This window comes from Ostrea edulis, chromosome 4 (genome assembly GCF_947568905.1).
Source record: "Ostrea edulis chromosome 4, xbOstEdul1.1, whole genome shotgun sequence".
In the NCBI taxonomy this organism is placed as follows: Eukaryota; Metazoa; Mollusca; class Bivalvia; order Ostreida; family Ostreidae; genus Ostrea; species Ostrea edulis.
The window spans coordinates 78,327,002-78,346,875 of NC_079167.1; the positions used below are offsets into that span (position 1 = coordinate 78,327,002).

A 19,874-nucleotide genomic window follows, 5' to 3' on the forward strand; every position below is an offset into this window, starting at 1 on the left:
ATTGTATGGAGCTTGAAATATTTCTCCTATTTAGTCATTTGTACTATTTTCAATCATTTTAATACGGTGAAATTAATAAAATGACCCATATTATAAGGGTCTTTTTTGGAAAAAATTAACTTCTCCCAATAAAGTAATTAAGGAAATCAAAAGATTTTGTCATTTATTTCTCCGGGAGTGGAAGAAATTATTACTTTTTTATCGTTTAGTACATTTTCCGAAACAAGATACCGCGATTTACATTAAATTTGAAAATTTTAGGGGGGGGGGGGGGCGCCGGCTGCACCCCCTCTAAATCCGCCACTGGTGGACAATACGCATGCCATTTCATTAACACTAACCGCTATAAATATGGATTCAAATCACTGACCTCAATATAATTCGCGTTAATGTAGTCCGACTCTTTTGGTGATGATCTCAGAACAACACGTGAATGGTCATCTACTCAAAACAAAGTATACAGTATTTATTTATCACAACACTTATTACTAGTTGAAAGAACGTCAAATTGAAACACTTACACGGGAATATCGTGGTGTATCGATTTTTGGCAACATTTTCCTGTTTCTTTCCTTCATTACATGGGTGTAGTTCTCCTCTAGGAATTGTCTACACACACCAGTGGATGAAACGACAAAATTGTATATGTAGAGAAATAATGTTAATACAATAAAAGTCTATTTGCAACATTAACAGAAAATATTTAATATTGTATTTCACAGAATTGTGAAAACTGATTCTTAATTTTTATTATAAGCCCTCGTCAGATATTTTGAAAGACTTGATTCCACACTTACAAACCCAAGACAGGAGTTATATTTTTAAAACAAACAAATTCACCACCAATCTACAGCCTGAAAATAAATAACTCTAAAATGTTTACTACACCACATTCAGATGCAAGGTGAAGATAACGAACAGTGATCAATGTCTTAACTCCTACAAGCAATACAAAATAGATAGTTGGGCAAACACGGACCTCTGGACACACCAGAGGTGGGATCAGGTGCCTAGGAGGAGTAAGCATCCCCTGTTGACCGGTCACACCCGCCTTGAGCCCCATATCCTGATCAAGTAAACGGAGTTATCCGCAGTCAAAATCAGTGTGTCAAGAACGGCGTAACAATCGGTATGAAACATGTCAGACAGATTTGACTCAATGCGAGGTTGTATTGACGAACTAGATCGTTATAACGACCATAGAATTTGCGAAATGCTGACTTCAATCGAGACTGTTGAAATCCCTGTACCATCAACTTGTTTGTCAGTAGCTTACCTCGATTTAAAAACTGACTATACCCAGAACAAGCTCTTGCATATCGAATCAGTTGAGATATATAAACATCATATGCAGGTGATAATGATATATTGCTACATAAATGTGGGAAGTTGACGATGGAGAAGCTGAAATCATCCCGTTTGTCATACAGTTGAGTTGTTAGTTTGCCGGTAATGTCTACTTTCAATAAAATATCTATGTATGAAGCAGAAGTGGACGACTCTGTGGTGTCCTTTATTTCGAGCTCACAGGGATATATCAAATCGACATATGAATGAAAGCTATCATTGTTAATAGACAAAACGTCATCGATATATCTAAAAGTCGAATTGAAGGTCACAGCGAGAGATTTTTTCTTCTCACGTAGAAGTTTTTGAATAAATTCTACTTCATATGAATATAAAAACAGGTCAGCTAACAAAGGAGCACAAATCGTGCCCATGGGAATTCCAACAGACTGTTGGAAGACTTGATCACCAAAGACCACGGAGATATTGTCAATGAGGAACTCTAGTATATTTTTTATTTCAACTTCAGAGTACTTGTGCGTGGAATCAGAGTGGTGTTTAACAAAGTAAGTTTTTGAATGACTGATCACTAGATATGAATATTTCCGTTTTCCGTTTTTGTTGAAGAAGCAACTGTCTATGATGTCAAAAAGTCTAGTCTTTAATTTATCGTGAGGAATGGTCGTGTATAGTGTTGAAAAGTCAGAAATTATAGACAACCAAGCGCAATATTCACTTAATTTCAATTGAATCATTCATATACACGGTTTACCCGTTACATAATTTTATCAATTAACAGACACTTACCATGTATTCTTCTTTAAACTTGGCATTCTGATTTTCAGACAAAATAACTATTGCTTTATCAAAATCCGCGACGGATATGTCTATTTTAGTATTCGTCGTTAGCATTCCCCCCTCAGTTTCTAATTCTAAGCCTGGGTTTCCGATTTCACTCGTTTCATGTCTTTTATCACCTGTAAAATATCATAACAATTGAATTTCGACACGTGATGGTGATATAAGTCAACAAAAAAATTATTCAACAAGATTTAATTTTGCCTGTACTCAAAATTTCTTCTCAAAATCATGGATTTACAAAACACAAAGATTTACAACATAATTACGTTAATATTGATTATTTGTCTCTGATTGATTGATTGATGTTTTCCGCCACACTCAAAACTTTTTCAGTTATCTGGTGGCGCCCAGTTCTAACTTGATATCATTAACATGTAGGTATCGTTTACAGCAGCAGAATTACCTATTGGTAACGTTTCTGGGACAGAAGAAAATGTTACCGTCTCCGTATCTTCATGCTTTCTCTCCTTCTTTCTTCTCCATCTACATAAATACAAGATACAGTTTTGAATGTACGTTTTGTTTATATCTAAGTCTTAGTGTCTTAACAAATTCATTTTAACCTATCCATTAAGATGGAATCATTCGACTACATGCTTAATGTTTACAAAGGAAAATAGTTAAAACGAACATTATGTAATTTGTTAACATCCGTCAATAGATGAAGTACTAATACCTTATAAACAGTATCCCTGTGATGAGTACAGCAATAAGACCCACTGCACCCACAGCCCCTCCCACGGCTCCTGTTACTGCGCCAGAGTCTGTCGTATCGGACTGTGCTCCAGAACCCCCTGATCGCGAAGATTCTGATAATGAAAATATTCTCTCAAACGTATGATAACGGGAGAACAAATACAGTAGAACACTTTGGTTGCATCGCCTATCTGTAGTTCAAGAGAAAATTTGGAAAATGTATATATCTGAAAAAGGTATTTACATTAAGAACAATATATGCCATAGTTTTTTTTTTAAAGTTATCGTATGATTAAAAACATGTGTTTTATGTTATAAATTATGCAAATCATACAATTTGACTCAATTCGATTAAAAAGTAATCAAGGTAATTTCCTATTTGATGATGTATTCTCTGAGTTGGATGGTGAACGCCCCATTTTGAAATATTCATAATCACGTGCCGTTGCACGCGGAATTTCTAAAGTCAACAAATACATGGAGTCATGAAAGCTTGAACGGTCTGCATGCTGTTGGCGGGACACATTCAGCGATAAAAGACAGTAAGACGGAAACAGGATAAAAAGAACCGCTTTGAGCAATGAAGAGGAGTCAAATTACATGTTTTAACATGCCATCACCATTCAGTAAGACTACATAATGTAAATCCACATCTCCCATGGCATGCACTGGTGCTTTTAATTTTTTTTTCGCTCGCTTGTGCACAACCACCATAAACGTCATACCTTCATAAATATGCATTAGAAAACCACCTTTTTAGATTGAGTAGACTAGCACTCCACTAATACATGTATATAACTTATCGAAAATGTCAAATCGTTTTATTTTTTTTTATAGTTTATGATACTGACAAAATTTTGTACTGTTTTTTAACATCGAACAAAACAAGGTTTAATACGGCACATATACATTTAAAAAGTGAAAATAAAGTACAGTGATCTTATAAATTCAATAAATAATATAACATCGAGAACAGGGAGAACACGGACGCTGAGAATTTTTTAAAGGCAAAAACCTTATTTTTATTTCTTTTTTTTTCCAGACCAATGAATCTAGGGGGGATTCTTCTTACATGTACGAAACCTGCAGCTAAAGTTATGGAAATATTTCACATTCAAAGGTATCGATTCTTGTGCTTGTTCTTTAAAGTTTGAGATAATGTCCATAATTCGATTAAGAGATTTTGTAATCACCTCTTCGATATCAAACTGGCCAAAAAATCTATAATGACATGTTTTATTGGGTTGAATTCAAAGTTTTTAACATGTAAATCTTGATAATTTGGGAAAACTGAGTGTAGGAAGTAATTGAGCACAATATGTTACTTCTAGGATTTCAAGACGTAACTAGACGAAGTTATTGTAAATATATACATGTAAAACTTATACGGTACCAATTTTGATGCACCAGATGCGCATTTCGACAAATAATGTCTCTTCAGTGATGCTCAACCGAAATGTTTGAAATCCGAAATAACTATGAAGTTTTAGAGCTAAATATAGCCAAAAACAGCGTGCCAAAAAATTGGAGCCAAATTCGTCTAAGAATAAGAGCTATGCATGACGGATATAATCCTTAATTTTGAAATGAATTTCTAAATTTTATAACAGCAATTAAATATGCATCCGTATTTTCAAGCTAGTAACGAAGTACTTAGCTACTGGGCTGTAGAGACCCTCGGGGACTAACAGTCCACCAGCAGAGGCCTCGACCCAGGGGTCATAATGTAAAACTTATACGGTACCACTTTTGATACACCAGATGCGCATTTCGACAAATAATGTCTCTTCAGTGATGCTCAACCGAAATGTTTGAAATCCGAAATAACTATGAAGTTTTACATGTAACCTAAATTCATATATAGAATGATTCTGCTTCGATGGATACAAACGGTCGCAGTAGCTTAGTGGCTGACTGTTCGCTTCGTAACCGCTTCGGAAGGTCATGAGAGTCGCTTGTGCCATGGCCGCGTCAAAGCTAAGACGTTGATATAGGCAGTGATTGCTCCTTCGCCAAACATTTGGTATTTAGATGTGAGAATCACGGGTCTTTTTGGGTATGACCTTAAAAACGGAGGTCCCATGTCTCGGCAGGCTTTGGCACGTTAATGAACCTTGACAGCTACGGCCCTGAGTGCTACATTTGTGGTACTTCACCTACAGCTGGTAACGTCTTAATATGTGAAAGCTTTTTGACGAGACGTAAAACAAACAATCAATCAACCATTCAATAGATCGATCGTTGCATACATGAAGGAGAACAATGCCTCAAGTTTGAATTGAAGAACGTGTGACGAGGACCTCTATAATTCGAAAAGCTTGACCCAAGCAGTATATTCTCTTATGACTTGCATCTCACGAAGATAAAGAATCAAGGATTGTGCAACCATAACGTACAAACATAATATTTGGTTCAGTTGATTTTTGTAATAAAAAAATCGTTTAAATATTTACAATTTAGGCACTTACTTTCACTACAGTCAGGGGACCCTCTCAACTCAAAGAAACACGTGCAGGATCCGTCAACATTATCACATTTTCCAAGGCATTTCTGAGAACAATTCTGGGAGCAGTTGAGTCCATATGTTCCTTCGTCACATGCTTAAATACATACACAATGCACATATTATTCGCAATTGAAAAGGGAAATGAACAATTAGATTAGTGTTACTATTCTTAAAAAAGTACATACATTTGTTGCATAAACTTCCCAAGTATCCCGATGTACAGCCCCCCTGACACGATCCATTGATTGGATTACATGTCATGTTTCTGCAATGACCGCTGCAGTGATTTCCACAATCTTTGCCGTACGTTCCCACGGAGCATTCTAGAAGATGATTAGAGGGAAGCTTTATCAAATGATTTATTTATAGCTATATTCCTGCAAAATAATGTATTTGTGTTCTACAACTTGACAGTTTTTATGGAAAAGTATTTCTGCTCTAGCTTGTTCTTTCTGTACTATGTAGTTACTTTTTGATATACATGTAATGTATGAATGAAAAATGTTAAATATACCAATTGCTGCACAAAAATCATATGTGTACTCGCATGTCTGTTTTTCTCTGTTAATCTGTATTGTAATAATCCAAATTGCATATATTGCTTTCCATTTTGTAAATAGAGATCAATAGGAATTATACTGATAAGCCTAAAAGTAACTTGTTATGCATTTATTAGATGTATTATTATTTGATATTTCAAAGCTATAAACTACAAAGAACATTAAGAATATTAAAACTAACATTCAATTATACAACGCAATAATAGGAAAGCCGCATTTAGAATTACTCTGTTTGCAGTTGAGAGTCCTCCATCCCGGTTTACATCCGTATGTACAGCTACCCGTGATATGGTCACATGACTGATTGACACAGTTCTCGTTACATCGTGCAGAGCAGTTTTCTTCATACCAGCCATCATCACAAACTATAAAAATGCACTAAATTGGACTAAATGATAATTATTTCAAAACGACGAAACTCTTTCTACAGTATTTCACCACCGACTTATTTTCTTACAGATTTGTGGTTATAGAGAAGATGTTTTAAAAACTGGTTAAGTTTGTCCCACCCCTAAAGCCCCAGGAATGCAGAAGTCCTGAAATTTACAATTTATGTCCCTTGTCCCAAAGATGCTTCATACCATAAATGAACAGGATTAGAATGGTAGTTATCAAGAAGTTAAAAATGTTTAAGTGTTAACAAATTTAATGAATGACCATTTTGGCGCCACACCGATACCTCATGACCAAAACAGGAAACAAACTCAGGATATAGACCTACAATACATGACTACTGGCGGGAACGTAAATTCAACTGACGCCACGCAGAGAGACCAAACAAACACAACATGTAAACATAACAGTTATGTACTAGTTGTGATGTATTGTGCTTCACAAGAAATTTAACAATTACAGCTGACGAACGGACAAAACACAGATCAAATAGGCACGTGTCAATTTCACGTTTAGAAAGCGATATGTACATATTACCTGTAATACCACAAAATACAAGGTACGGGCACCAAAACAGGCATATGTATATATTCAACTGATAATTGAATACTGACTAGCGTCGTTATGCTTGCAAAATGTGTTGTAACTGTACATGAAACAACCCATCGAAGATAGAAAATAGACAAATGTATATGAATACTATTTTTATTTTATTTTTGTAAAAAATCTGCATATATATCATAATATATGTTCAATACATGTATACCAAGGATCATGTAGGAATACAGACAAGTTTTTTTTTATATGTGAGAGACATACAGAGAGAGAGAGAGAGAGAGAGAGAGAGAGAGAGAGAGAGAGAAAGAGAGAGAGAGAGAGAGAGAGAGAGAGAGAGAGAGAGAAAGTTAAGGAAAGATCAGGTTCCATCTGTTCCACTGGGTATCAAATGTTTCGCTATCACCATTTTTGTAAAATAGGAATTTTTGTGTTTCATAAAAGTTTTAAGTAGGATATTGTAAAACGAATGTTCAATGAATTCTCAGTACATCTTACTGTATAAATATAGTATTTCAACCAAAGGATAAGAGTATTTTGCATACAAAACTTTTTACCAGGAGTACCTAAAATAAAATAGTTTTTGGTAAAAACTACTATATTATATAGTATATGAAAATTTGTTTTATCTTCTATGTAAAGTTGTAACTCATTCCCACAGTATATGTTCTATTGTGTCTTCCTTTCTGTGACAAAGTGTACACATTTTACAATTTACTTTTTAAAATTTTGAATAGAAACGAATTTGTTGCTAAAATTCTGTTATTTATTCTGTATTGAAACCATTGGAGTTTGCCGTTTTTAGTTATTTTAAAAGGTAGTATATTGAAAATTTTCCATTCTATGTTATCAATATCTAAAAGCTGTAAATAAAGGTGAAGATAACGAACAGTGATCAATCTCATAACTCCTATAAGCAATACAAAATAGATAGTTGGGCAAACAAGGATCCCTGGACACACCAGTGGTGGGATCAGGTGCCTAGGAGGATATATTTCCAAAAACCTTTGAAAAACTGTAGAAAAATCATCAGATCCTGGCTATTTATTTTATTTCATATTGAAGAGTGTCTTTGATGCCTCAGGTAAAGTGATTTCTCCCTCTAGGCTTTTAGACTCCCCTTCTGAAGTTTAGGAATATTGTCATATGCTAGCTCAATATTTTTATCTAAATCTGTATTATCTAGATTGTTTTTATATAAATTTTCATAAAAAGATTTTGTTTCAATCAGAATTTTTGACTGATCTTGGATCATATCACCATTATCCATTTCCAACTTCGGAATGATCTTACTTGTAAAATTTCTTGATTCAAGTTGACAAAAATAGCTTGATGGTTTTTCCCCTTCTTCTACCCATTTAGCTCTACTTCTGATATAATTTCCTTGTAATTTATGCTTTCTAATTTTTTCAAGCTCTTCTGTTTTATTATATTACTCATCTATATTGCCTTCAGAAATATTTTCCTCAATACTTTTTATTTCTTTCATTAACTCCTGCTCTTCTTTGTGTTTTTTTTCTTTTTGATATAAGAAATAATTTTACCTCTTATTTCAAATAGCATGGTTTCAAGGAATGACTGATCATTGATAGTGAAGAAAATGTCTTTATCTGGAAGTCTGTGTAAATTATCCATGTTGTAAACCGGGACTTCATATTGTTTTTTAACCTGTGCAATTTTATTCCTAATGCTTTCTAAATAAACATCATCATAAAGTAGGGAGTTGTTGAATTTCCATAGCCCCCTTCCTTTTTTGAATTCATTGAAAGTTAATGACAAAGATATTGCAGAGTGGTCTGATCTGTAACTAGATTCAATATTGCAAGTATTTAAGCTTGACATGTACAGTAAAGATCCAGATAGTAAAAAAAATCTAATCTACTTTGTTTAAGTGGGGATCTTTTCCGCCATGAATATCTACGAAGATTTCCATGTTTCTCTCTAAAGGGGTCTACATAACCATGCGACTCTATCATTTCTAATATTTTGTTTCTAGCCAATTGATTATTTATATGTTTATAATTATAAGAATCTAGAGCTGGGTTCAAAACTAAATTAAAATCTCCACACCATATTATATTGTTACAGTTCATATCATCAATATGTGTCTGTACCGTTTCAAAAAACCGAGGGGTGTCATTGTTTGGACCATATATGTTACATAGCAATACTTCATGATCCTCTATTAACATTTTAAGTAGCAAGTAGTTTCCATCTACATCTCCTTTTTCGGTTAGAACCTTGAAATCAAAATTATTATTCATAAGGACAGCAACACCCCTCGAGTTTGAAGCATAAGAACTGAAGAAGCATTGGAATCCCCATAGATTTCTGATATCATTTTCAATTTCGTTTGAAAAATGTGTGTCCTGTAAGCAATAAATATTGAAATTCAAAGATGGAAAATAATTAAAAACATCTCTACGTTTTGCAACATCTCCTAGACCTTGACAATTTACTGAAATTAACCTAACCATTCGAGTTTTGAAGTAATGTAAATTCTAAATATACGATACCCACCAGAACTATGTCTCCTGTCCTTTGAAATAGAATATGAATACTATTTTGGGGTAAAAAAAATTTTTTTATATGAAATTCATTAAAGACTGTCAAATTACTTTGTTCATCAAGAGCTAGATACCTACTTTCTTTGCATTTACTTCCTTGGAATCCATCGTCACATCCATGTTCACAATGTCCGTCTCTATGGTTACAATGATTACTTTCAGATTGGCAATGGGAACTGCAGTTCACTGAACAATTCAATCCGTACCGGCCAACTGAACATACTGTCAATGTAAAACGTGATTATTTATAATTTCGTAATATCAAAAAAGCTCTTCACAGATTACAAAGTGTTGTCATATGTAAATACAAAATCATTTAATGATAACGATTTTAAAGAATTACCCTGCCTATGAAATAAGTGATGTTCCAGGTATTTCAATAGCAGCTACATACCTAATTAGGAAACTATTTAATGTTATAATAGAAAAGAACCCAGTAGAGAAACAAAACATTTACATGAATGATCAGAATGTACAAGAATGCTTCTAAACCACAATTTTGCAACATCTCACCGTTATCGCAGAGTTTCCCGGTATATCCCGGATTACAACCTCCGTTACATCTTCCTGTTGTTTTGTTACAGGGGAGGTAACTCAGACACTGTCCACTACAGTTATACATACAATCCGGACCGTATGATTCTACAGGACACTCTGGTAAAATATGATTTCATCAAAAAAATTATAACTTTAAAAAAGGATACACATTTTCGTTTCATATCCATTGTAGCAATCAATCTAGATATAAATGTATTCTTAAATATTCAAGCATTAAATATTTCACAACGGTTAGTTAGCGTAGATACTTTACATTTCTATTCGAAACTTTTAAGATAAAGACACATGAATTACCTGTGTTGCAATGTGTTCCTGTCCATCCATTGCCACATCCATAGTCACATTGTCCAGTGGTGTGATTAGAGGACAGGTTGTCTCTGCAGTGTCCAGTACACGTAGATCTACACTGTAGACCGTAATATCCAGCTGGGCATGCTACAAAACATTTAAATACATTGACGTTTTTTTTCTGTTCCATGTCTCATTTTTCAATTATTTAAGCTCGTATACATTAGAGTGCCAATTATATTAAACATAATCTTACATTTGTTACAAAACTCTCCCACCCATCCCGCAGTACAATCCAAACACGTTCCTTTGATAATGTCACATCTCAATTCTTGACAGTTGTTTGGGCAGGGTAGATCACAGTTATATCCATACACACCGGATTCTTTACAACCTAATGGTATAATATAAGGAAGATATAGCTCTCCATTTTACATAAATCGAACAGATTTGCAACTGCATGATATAACACAATATTACCTGTCACGGTTACTTCACACAATTCAGTGTAAACTGACATAATTTCATATCCGGCAGGGTAAGTAGTTAAATCAAGTCTTTCATTGTAAAATATAACGTAACGTCCGTGTTTGACACAAGTTGTACTGAAATCCAAGGTCGGTAACTCTGGTCCGTTCTTATAACATAAATACTCATCCTCCTTTATAGTCGTATTTGAAACATAGAGCGAAAACCCAGCAAAGCGTCCCCTTTGTCTCATGACTGAAATAAACAGTTTAAGATATAGGAGTTATGAGATTGATCACTGTTCGTTCTCTTCACTTTTCATTAGAGAGATATACAAGTTGAAACGAAAGGCAAAACGCCTTTCTTCGATATAGCAGAGATGGGATGTGACACTTTGTGCCAACTTTCTATCATAAAGTTAATGTTAGAAGGTTTTCAAAGTCTTGTTTGAAGTTAGAATTTCGCAACTTCAAGAGTCGTTAATTTGATCGTATTTGTAAGTACATCCTGTCGTTAGTTCGAATGTTGTTTGACTTGTAATACTTTTCTTTGCATACTGGTTTTGACTACGAATTACTAAGTTAAATTCATCAGGATAGAGGGTTCACGGCGGGTGTGATCAAACAACAGGGATGCTTACTCTTCCTAGACACCCGATCCCACCTCTGTGTGTCCAGGAGATATGTTTGCCTTACTGCTAATTTTGTATTCTTTCTTGGATTTATGAAAATGATTAATGTTCGTTATCATCATTTTTCATACATAAGCAATGGATTTATCAAACAATATCATTTCATTATTATGTCATATCATTTACTGCCATTTACATGTAATTGAAGCAGAATTTCTTAATAATTTTAATTGCCATATTCTTACGTTCTTAAAGAAAATTTCAGATTACGAAATAAAAAAATAGAATATCATGTTAAATCAACGCTTTCGCTGTAATAATCTACAAAATACACAAGCAATACATTTCTTCAACTTCATTAATGTTTAAAATATAATGAAACCTTTTCATTTATGTAATCTTACAGTAACTACGTTTTAGTAGAGTAGTTACTGTAATGTGATACCTTGCATGCAGCATGAACTATTGGAGACAAATCTACATGTTTTGAATAAAAGAAAAAAATTGATGAATATTTCTGCGTATAATCTTGGACTGATTTTAGCAAGCCGCTAAGAATCGAGGAATTTATATTTGTTGAATATCAGAGGACTCGTTAAGATATTGTTTGTGACAATTAAAGAAGGAATAGGTTGTTTGAGTTAACTGTATACAAATGAAATCCATCAATTAATTAAACTATAACAACCATTACCACTATCTTCTCCATAGCCTTTGAACTGTAGTATGATGCTGTAGATGCTGAGTTCTTTCTCAAGGTCAACATACCACCATGTCCGTTTATCTGGAGTATTAGTTCCAATAGGTCTTGGCCTAGTACACGTGTTAATATCTCCATCTACTGCATTACTGGATTGGTAGAAATGACATGATGCATCTCCTGGACAGTTCTTTCGTTTCCTAGCCTGCTCGGTCTCCATATTATGAGAGATGGTTTCTTTAAATGAAAGAATGCTCAGTCTATTGCTAAATTAATATGAAAAAATCGCCCCTTTTCAAATAAAGTTCACATACATGTATAAACTCTACAAAGAACAAATAATTGTATTGGTAGCCGCATCGTCAAAATAAATCAAAATTTAAATCTATATGTACAATTTATAGGGTTATTTCTGCGTTTCATGAATAAAACGACGTGAAATGGATTTATATTTCCAAGTCGAATAAAACATAATAATCATGTTGCAAATTTATACAATGTAAAGTACATGTTAATGTACGATGGCAAATGAATATTAGTTAAACTTGATTTCGTTTCATTACATTGTGTGAGGAAAACTAATTTGAAATAAGCGGTGCAATGAACTGTACAAAATGGGGTCATACCTTGTTTCGGTTTGATTGTTAGTACGGTGTATTAATATTAATATATAGTAACAACACTTTACTAGACCATACTACGAACGGGAAAGTTAATAGTACAATAAATATAAATTATATATATATATCCATATGCATAGAACAGTATCATTGATATCAAAACGACAAGTATCTGCATATTCAACATTTTAAAACAATGAAGCTTTGTTTTTGAATTTTAAAAAAATATAAGGCGATCAACAGTTGTCATATTTCTAATATTTAAGACATTTATTGACCATGATGAAGTTTAAAGTATTCCAACATTAGCTCTCTGCAGAATTAAAATAAATGATTGGAAATGATTGTCTTTTTATACATTTATACAAATTTGTGGAAGACGAAAAATTGTTTAGATATGCGGATTTGTTTTGATACAGTTATACTTACGTAGACTGAACAGGGGGTTTGGATAATGATCAACAGCAAATACTCAATGAGGTTCGTACAAATTACTACTCTGCGGTGAAGGGACAATATGAAACAATGATTTTAAAAAAAATTGAGTCAAAATTGTAGGTGTAGTTGCATGATAACCCGCGATTTGTTTGATTTTTTGGTAATCAGAGTCTTTCAATAATGTGGGGTCTTACAATTATATACATATTGACATACATGTAGTATCGAATGACGTTGTGTAATATTTCAAGCGATCTTGGATATGTCTGCCGATTGATGATCAGGACATATCTTCATCATGATTTCTAAATTAATTGGTATACACATGGATGCATATTTGCTGACATTTTAAGGACAACAAGGTCCATTTCTTAAACAACTGTGATATTCTGTTGAGATGAGTAGCATATTCTGTTTTGTAATACATAATGAAGTTTGAACAAAATCTATCACTTTTAGGACGAAAATGGTAAAATGCGAGAGCGGCCATTTAGGACGAGGATGGGGCAAAGCGAAATTTTGCAAGGAGGATGGAGTGAAACGCCAAGGCAGAGGAGCAAGGGAAGCTGTCATCCAGATTAAGGAGTTTCAAAATTGCACTCTCTTTGCAATCATAAAGGTTTCAGATATTCAATAAATGAATCTCAGCAAATAATGGTAAAATAGCCGATATCAAACTATTCCGATATTTGCGAGTTAAATGATATCAAACCGACATCACCAAATATACCGTAATAAAGTAGTTCATATCAGGTCAGCATATTGAAATTTAGTGATGTCCCTTATACGTATGTCGGTCATTTCAAGTGATGGATGAATTTTCATGGCAGTATAAACCTCACATCGTGGCGGGGTGTGAATCCTTAAACACATTGTTAGTTATTTTGGGCAGTAACAATGTTACTCAAAAAATATCAATTTATTCCTCCATTTGAACAAAATTAACAGTACTGAATTTTGTCTGCAGTTGAACAAAATCGAAACAAGAACAGACATTCGTAACTAGAGTAATTAATCGTAACTGACAAAAGAAACAGGGCATTGATATGATATCTTGTTAAATTTATAAATCATTTGTATGATGTTCCGGGAGAAGGACATTTTAAATGCCCTACTCCTAATATTTCCTTCAGTAAAATACTGAGAAAAGCATTTTCTTTCTTATATAATCAGACATGATTTATTAATGTCATTGTGTATCTTATCACACCCCAGTATTATTATATAACAACTTCCAAAAACAAATCAGTATCCCTTGGGGATCCAGGTTAGTATAGGTTTTCAGTGTTTTATATCGTACAAGTCTTCCATTTAACTGACTCCATGTGAACAAAGGAACGCAAGCATAGCTTCTAGTTTATTGAACACGTAACTACATAACCAGGAGATTAGTAATTGTAACATGCATATGAAATAAGATAAGGGAGCAGTTCTTAATGTCAGTACACAATATATGGAATACCGTGACACTCAGTATCCCTTGCTTGTCTTAAGAGGCGACTAAATGGGAGCGGTTCTTCGGATGAGACCGCAAAATCCTAGGTCCCGTGTCACAGCAGGTATGGCACGATAAAGATCCCTCCCTGAGCAAAGACCGTAAGCGACGAGGATCTAGACCTAATTTTTTCACCCCTTCATCGGCAATGGTAACGTCTCCATATGAGTGAAATATTATCAGGTGGGACGTCAAACAATATAAAATAAAAATAAAATAAATTAAGTACTAGAAGTATGACAGGAATAAGGATTCATGAGCAAAATCTACAATTATCATATTGAGTATGTTTAAAGCTCTTCATATATAATTTGTTTATACGTAGTAGTTATGCAGCAGATTAAGGGAAAATACAAGAATTTATCATTTATATTTACACTAATGGACTTTCAAGATCCTTTCGTACGAAAATAGTGTTACTTTGAAATTACACGTTAACAAAAAATAACCTTAACACGCACATTTGCGTGTCTCAAAAGATTTCATCCATTCTATAGTTGTTGCAGACAAAATATAGTATCTCAATGTCTCCAATTAATATGAGAAGAATCCATCTTTAAAGTTTCCAGCAAGTTGGACAGAATATTCAGTCATGAATGACATTGCAATTTTATAGTTGTAATGTTCGTATTTTTCCGCAGTTCGATTGTAAAAACGGGAAATAACAGGGGATGCTTACTCCTCCTAGGCACCTGATCCCACCTCTGGTGTGTCCAGGGGTCCGTGTTTGCCCAACTATCTATTTTGTATTGCTTGTAGGAGTTATGAGATTGATCACTTCGTTATCTTCACCTTGCATGTAGTGGTTATGGTCCAATATTGATTAATGGGAGTGCAGTATATTGTCAGAAATGCAGTAAATAGCTGTCGTTCAAGTAGATATTAGGCAACATTTTACAATTAAATTTGGCTACATGCAGTTTTTATCTAGCATTGTATATAAATCGCTCAAGTATGAGTTCTGACACACTTTCTTGATTACCTCCAATCTGAAAACAGCATGGTCCCATATTTGCATAAACGTGAAACCCCTGAACACAGGAATGATGTATGCCAAGTTTCATTGAAATTGGTGCAGTAGGCGAAAATTATAAAAAAAAAAAAAAAAAAAAAGTTTACAGATAGACGACAGACAACAGGTGATCAGAAAAGCTCAGTCGAGTTTTTAGCTCAGGTTAAATATAACAAGGTTAAAAAATTGGTATCAACAGAATGTTCTTGTAACAAGAAATGCACACGTGAAATATGAGAACCAGATCACTCATCATTCAAAAGTTATGAGTAAGGTTAAAGTTTCGGACAAATGGGCAGACAAAACAATATGTCACCGAGTATAGTTGCGGGGGCATGAAAAAGAAAACTTGAATCCACACAACTCGAGAATGTTTGCAAATTTGATATGATTCAGTGTGACCTTTCTAGTGTTGAAAAAAATGTTTTAATGGATTTTGTAAATATTCGCATTTAAAACTTTGATCTCCTGATGTGACCCCACTTTATCTCTGGGACTGATGAATTCAGCAAACTTGCATTTTAACTACCTGAAGGTATTTAATGTATAACAAAATATATTGAACAATTTTTAATGAACATTTATTTTAATAATGATGAAAGTGAAATGTAGATTAAATTTCCATGACTGGTAAATGATTAGAACCCGATCTTTCTTGGAAAAGTTCTCCGCCCTTGGTAAAAATGAAAATCTCATTCTTTTTTTAAAGTTTGTGCGGTAAATGATTAATTTTATTTCATATTTTCATAAATTGAAAGTTTATGTAACCTTTTACCAAGAAATAAATATTTTTTTAAAAGATATTTTAATTAAACATGCTCTTTCCATAGACTGAAATGTAAAATTTTAGGTGAAATGAATCAAGCGGTAATCAAAATTTCGGAATTTCCTACGAATACTTTTGTTCAATAAACTCTTGAAAATGATACTATGATTACAAAGTCCCATTTACCAGATATGAAATATTATACATTTATTGCATGATAATGTAGTGAGGGAGATATAAAGATTTATTCACCCAAGAAAGAGTATATTCCTCGAGGGCAACGATTTTTCTTGGGTGATTAAATCTTCATATCTCCCGAACATTCATGCAATAAATTGTTTATTATACCGAAACAAAGCAAGACTACAAAAATGCATTTTGCAGTCCGCTCATTGCATGTAACTGAGATCGCCCTAACGGTAACACCACGCCATCAACGTATTAGAAGGTACAAACAACGAAATACAGTGACATGATAACCAGTATTTGTGCCTTACGAACTATGAAAGTACAATGACTTGGACTTATTATAACGTCACAATAAACTGCCTTGATTTAAAATTTATGGGAAATGCAAGAGGCTGCCGAAGGGGTGAAATATGATGGGGAGATATGATGTTTGAAAGGGAGATATGAAGTTTTATTAAACCTGGCACGTGACTGTCTAGACCAATCAGATTACACGTTGCATAGAATTCTCATACTGAGGTATAATAGGATCGTTATACATTGATGACTACCCATGACCCTTGTGAGGAGTGGAAGGTTTTCAGGATATTTCCTCATATATTACTAAGTAAAACTGTGGAACCAAACTACGTCTGGGCATCATAATTAATATGACCAATTATGCCCCTGCAGTTGTTGAATTATTGAAATGTAGAAAATACAAAACCTTGAGGCTCAAAAGCGGGTGAGAGTGAATCTACACTATGTCAGGACGTTTTCATGTAAAGTTAACTTTGTTTGGTTCAGGGGTTCTTGAGGGGAATATTAAATGACCCATCCTATTTTTGGCCTCTCTTGTACTACTTTCAAAGAAATATCCTAGTTTTACTCTGGTTTTAGAGTAATGCTATTTGAATCAATACTCGGATTAGAATAGGTCCTCAGTATCCCTAGCTTGTCGTATAAGGTGAGTAAATGGGATATATGGAATACAGCCACACTCAGTACCCCTTGCTTGTCGTAAGAGGTGACAAAATGGGAGTGGTTCTTCGGATAAGACCGCAAAAACGGAGGTCCCGTATCACAGCAGGTGTGGCACGATAAAGATCTCTCCCTGCTCAAAGGCCATAAGCGCCGAGCTTAGGCCTAAATTTTGCAGCCCTTCACCGGCAGTGGTGCCGTCTCCATATGAGTGAAATATTCTCGAGAGGGACGTTAAACAATATTCAATCAGTCTTTTCAGAATGACTGGATGCTTACTCTTCCTAGGCACCTGATCCCATCTCTGATATATCCAGGGGTCCGTGTTTTCCCAACTCTCTATTTTGTATTCCTTAAAAGAGTTATGAGATTGCCCACTATGTATACCATCTTATGGCTTAGGATGGATACTTTAGGATCAATACCAGCTTGCCACAGATTGCAGGGAGTCTGTTACATGTAGGTATGACCGCCACCTCGTATCCCGATCGCTATAATGGATGGATTTGAGCTCGTCTTTCTCGGTAGAGTAGGCATACTTGATCAAAAAGTAATGAACAGTCTTGCTAATGAATTCACGTGGAGGCAGTGCCATTCATGGTTCGTCATGATAAACTTTACATTCCTTACTTTACGGGAGTACTAATTATTATCGCGAAATGAACCATGGACGTCAAAACGTGAGAACATAAATTCGCGAGTGCTCTGTTGATCAAGAGTTGTTGCATGTATTTTGGGTATATAAAATTAAAAGCGAGTTATTTTATTTCGCGAGTGATGTTTCTCGCCAATCTACGCAATAATAAATTCTTCGCGTATATTTAGGAATTTACAGTAATCCGTGACTCGTTTGTAACTTCTCGCTTTGGATTACCGTATGGGGCAGTATCTGTTCTGTACGACTTATGAACATGACTGACATTTGTCATGAAATTAATCATTAATTCATTATTCAAAATATTGACATTGTTTTTTGCTGGAGAAAATATTAGATTAATTAAAACTGTAATATACATGTGAAAGGTGAAGATAACGAACAGTGATCAATCTCATAACTCCTACAAGCAATACAAAATAGATAGTTGGGCACGTACGGACCCCTGGACACACCAGAGGTGGGATCAGGTGCCTATGAGGAGTAAGCATCCCCTGTCGACTGGTCACAGCCGCCGTGAGCCCTATATCCTGTTCATGTAAACGGAGTTCTTATCCGTAGTCAAAATCAGCGTGCCAAGAATGGTTTAACAATCGGTATGAAACATGTCAGACAGCATTTGACCCAATGATAGGTTGTATTGACGAACTAGATCGTTATAACGACCATAGATTTTGCGAAATGCTGACTTCAATCGACACTGTTGAAACCCCTGTACCATCAACTTGTTTGTCAGTAGCTTACCTCGATTTAAAAACTGACTATACGCAGAACAAACTCTTGCTCTATCGAATCAGTTGAGATATATAAACACAATATACAGGTGATAATGGAATATTGCTACATAAATATGGGAAGTTGACGATGGAGAAGCTGAAATCATCCCATTTGTCGCACAGTTGAGTTGTCAGTTTGTCGTTAATGTCTACTTTGAATAAAATATCTAAGTATGAAGCATAAGTGTAAAATTATGTGGAGTATTTCTGATTTTAGTATCAATTTCTATTTTGAACACAATGAAAACAAATTGAAATGTATTTTGTTACCCAAAGACCAGCAAGATATTTACAAGATGGAAACTATGCTTTGGTATACTAAACATAAATGAGTTTCGTTAATATTCATAAAGAAAGCTGAGTAAGAGATAGCATTCGTAGAAACGCTCCTTGTTTCGATTGATTGTTAGCGCAGTGTATATTGTGATTAATATTCACTAGCTCACTTCACAAATGAGAGAGTTACTAGTAAGATAGACATTGATGGTATGAAAATTGTTTACTTACGGTATCCAGAGGACAAAGTTAGTCTCAATAATATCAAAAAGACAAGCGTCTGCATGTTAGAATTCTTAAAACAACAAGGAAGTGTTATTTTAAACTGAAGAAAATAAGGGGACCAAGAGTTGTCATATTTATAATTGTAAAGGTATTAGTTATGAGTTAGTGGTTTCCAACATTTCCTTCTGGAGAATGCACATGACTGACAATGGGCGCTGCTGAGATAAGATCACATATTGTTATTTTGTCATATTCCGTTCTTAGCTAGTTGCAAGTCAGACAATATAATATATATATATATAATAATATTCCTGCTAATTCCCCATTGTATGTGGTTCAATGTCATTGTTTTCCGTTCCATTAGGGAATTTTTCAATCTGTGGAGACGTCAC

General features: G+C 34.4%; 1 protein-coding gene and 1 pseudogene across 1 annotated transcript; both read right to left on the reverse strand.

Annotated features, from left to right (window-relative positions):
• The window catches only part of LOC125669363 (receptor-type tyrosine-protein phosphatase epsilon-like), a 29,532-nt pseudogene extending 9,984 nt beyond the window's left edge, over positions 1-19,548 (reverse strand).
• LOC130054334 (multiple epidermal growth factor-like domains protein 10) lies at positions 2,332-10,409 on the reverse strand. The gene is made up of 8 exons (XM_056163867.1): positions 10,278-10,409; positions 9,939-10,079; positions 9,504-9,647; positions 6,138-6,275; positions 5,536-5,673; positions 5,313-5,444; positions 2,825-2,957; positions 2,332-2,631 (listed from the first exon to the last, which is right to left on the reverse strand). The coding sequence occupies exons 2-8, from the start codon at positions 10,045-10,047 to the stop codon at positions 2,502-2,504; spliced, it is 924 nt and encodes a 307-aa protein (XP_056019842.1). The 5' UTR covers positions 10,048-10,079; positions 10,278-10,409; the 3' UTR covers positions 2,332-2,501.
• Positions 19,549-19,874: the final 326 nt, after the last annotated feature.

What these genes read in the sequence shown, in the direction of transcription:
- LOC130054334 (XM_056163867.1), bottom strand. Translation starts at nt 10,047, where the DNA reads ATGTATAACTGTAGTGGACAGTGTCTGAGTTACCTCCCCTGTAACAAA. An exon ending in CGGGAAACTCTGCGATAACG is followed by an intron (nt 9,648 to 9,938) that starts GTGAGATGTTGC and finishes TTACATTGACAG; the next exon opens with TATGTTCAGTTGGCCGGTAC. An exon ending in AGGAAGTAAATGCAAAGAAA is followed by an intron (nt 6,276 to 9,503) that starts GTAGGTATCTAG and finishes GCATTTTTATAG; the next exon opens with TTTGTGATGATGGCTGGTAT.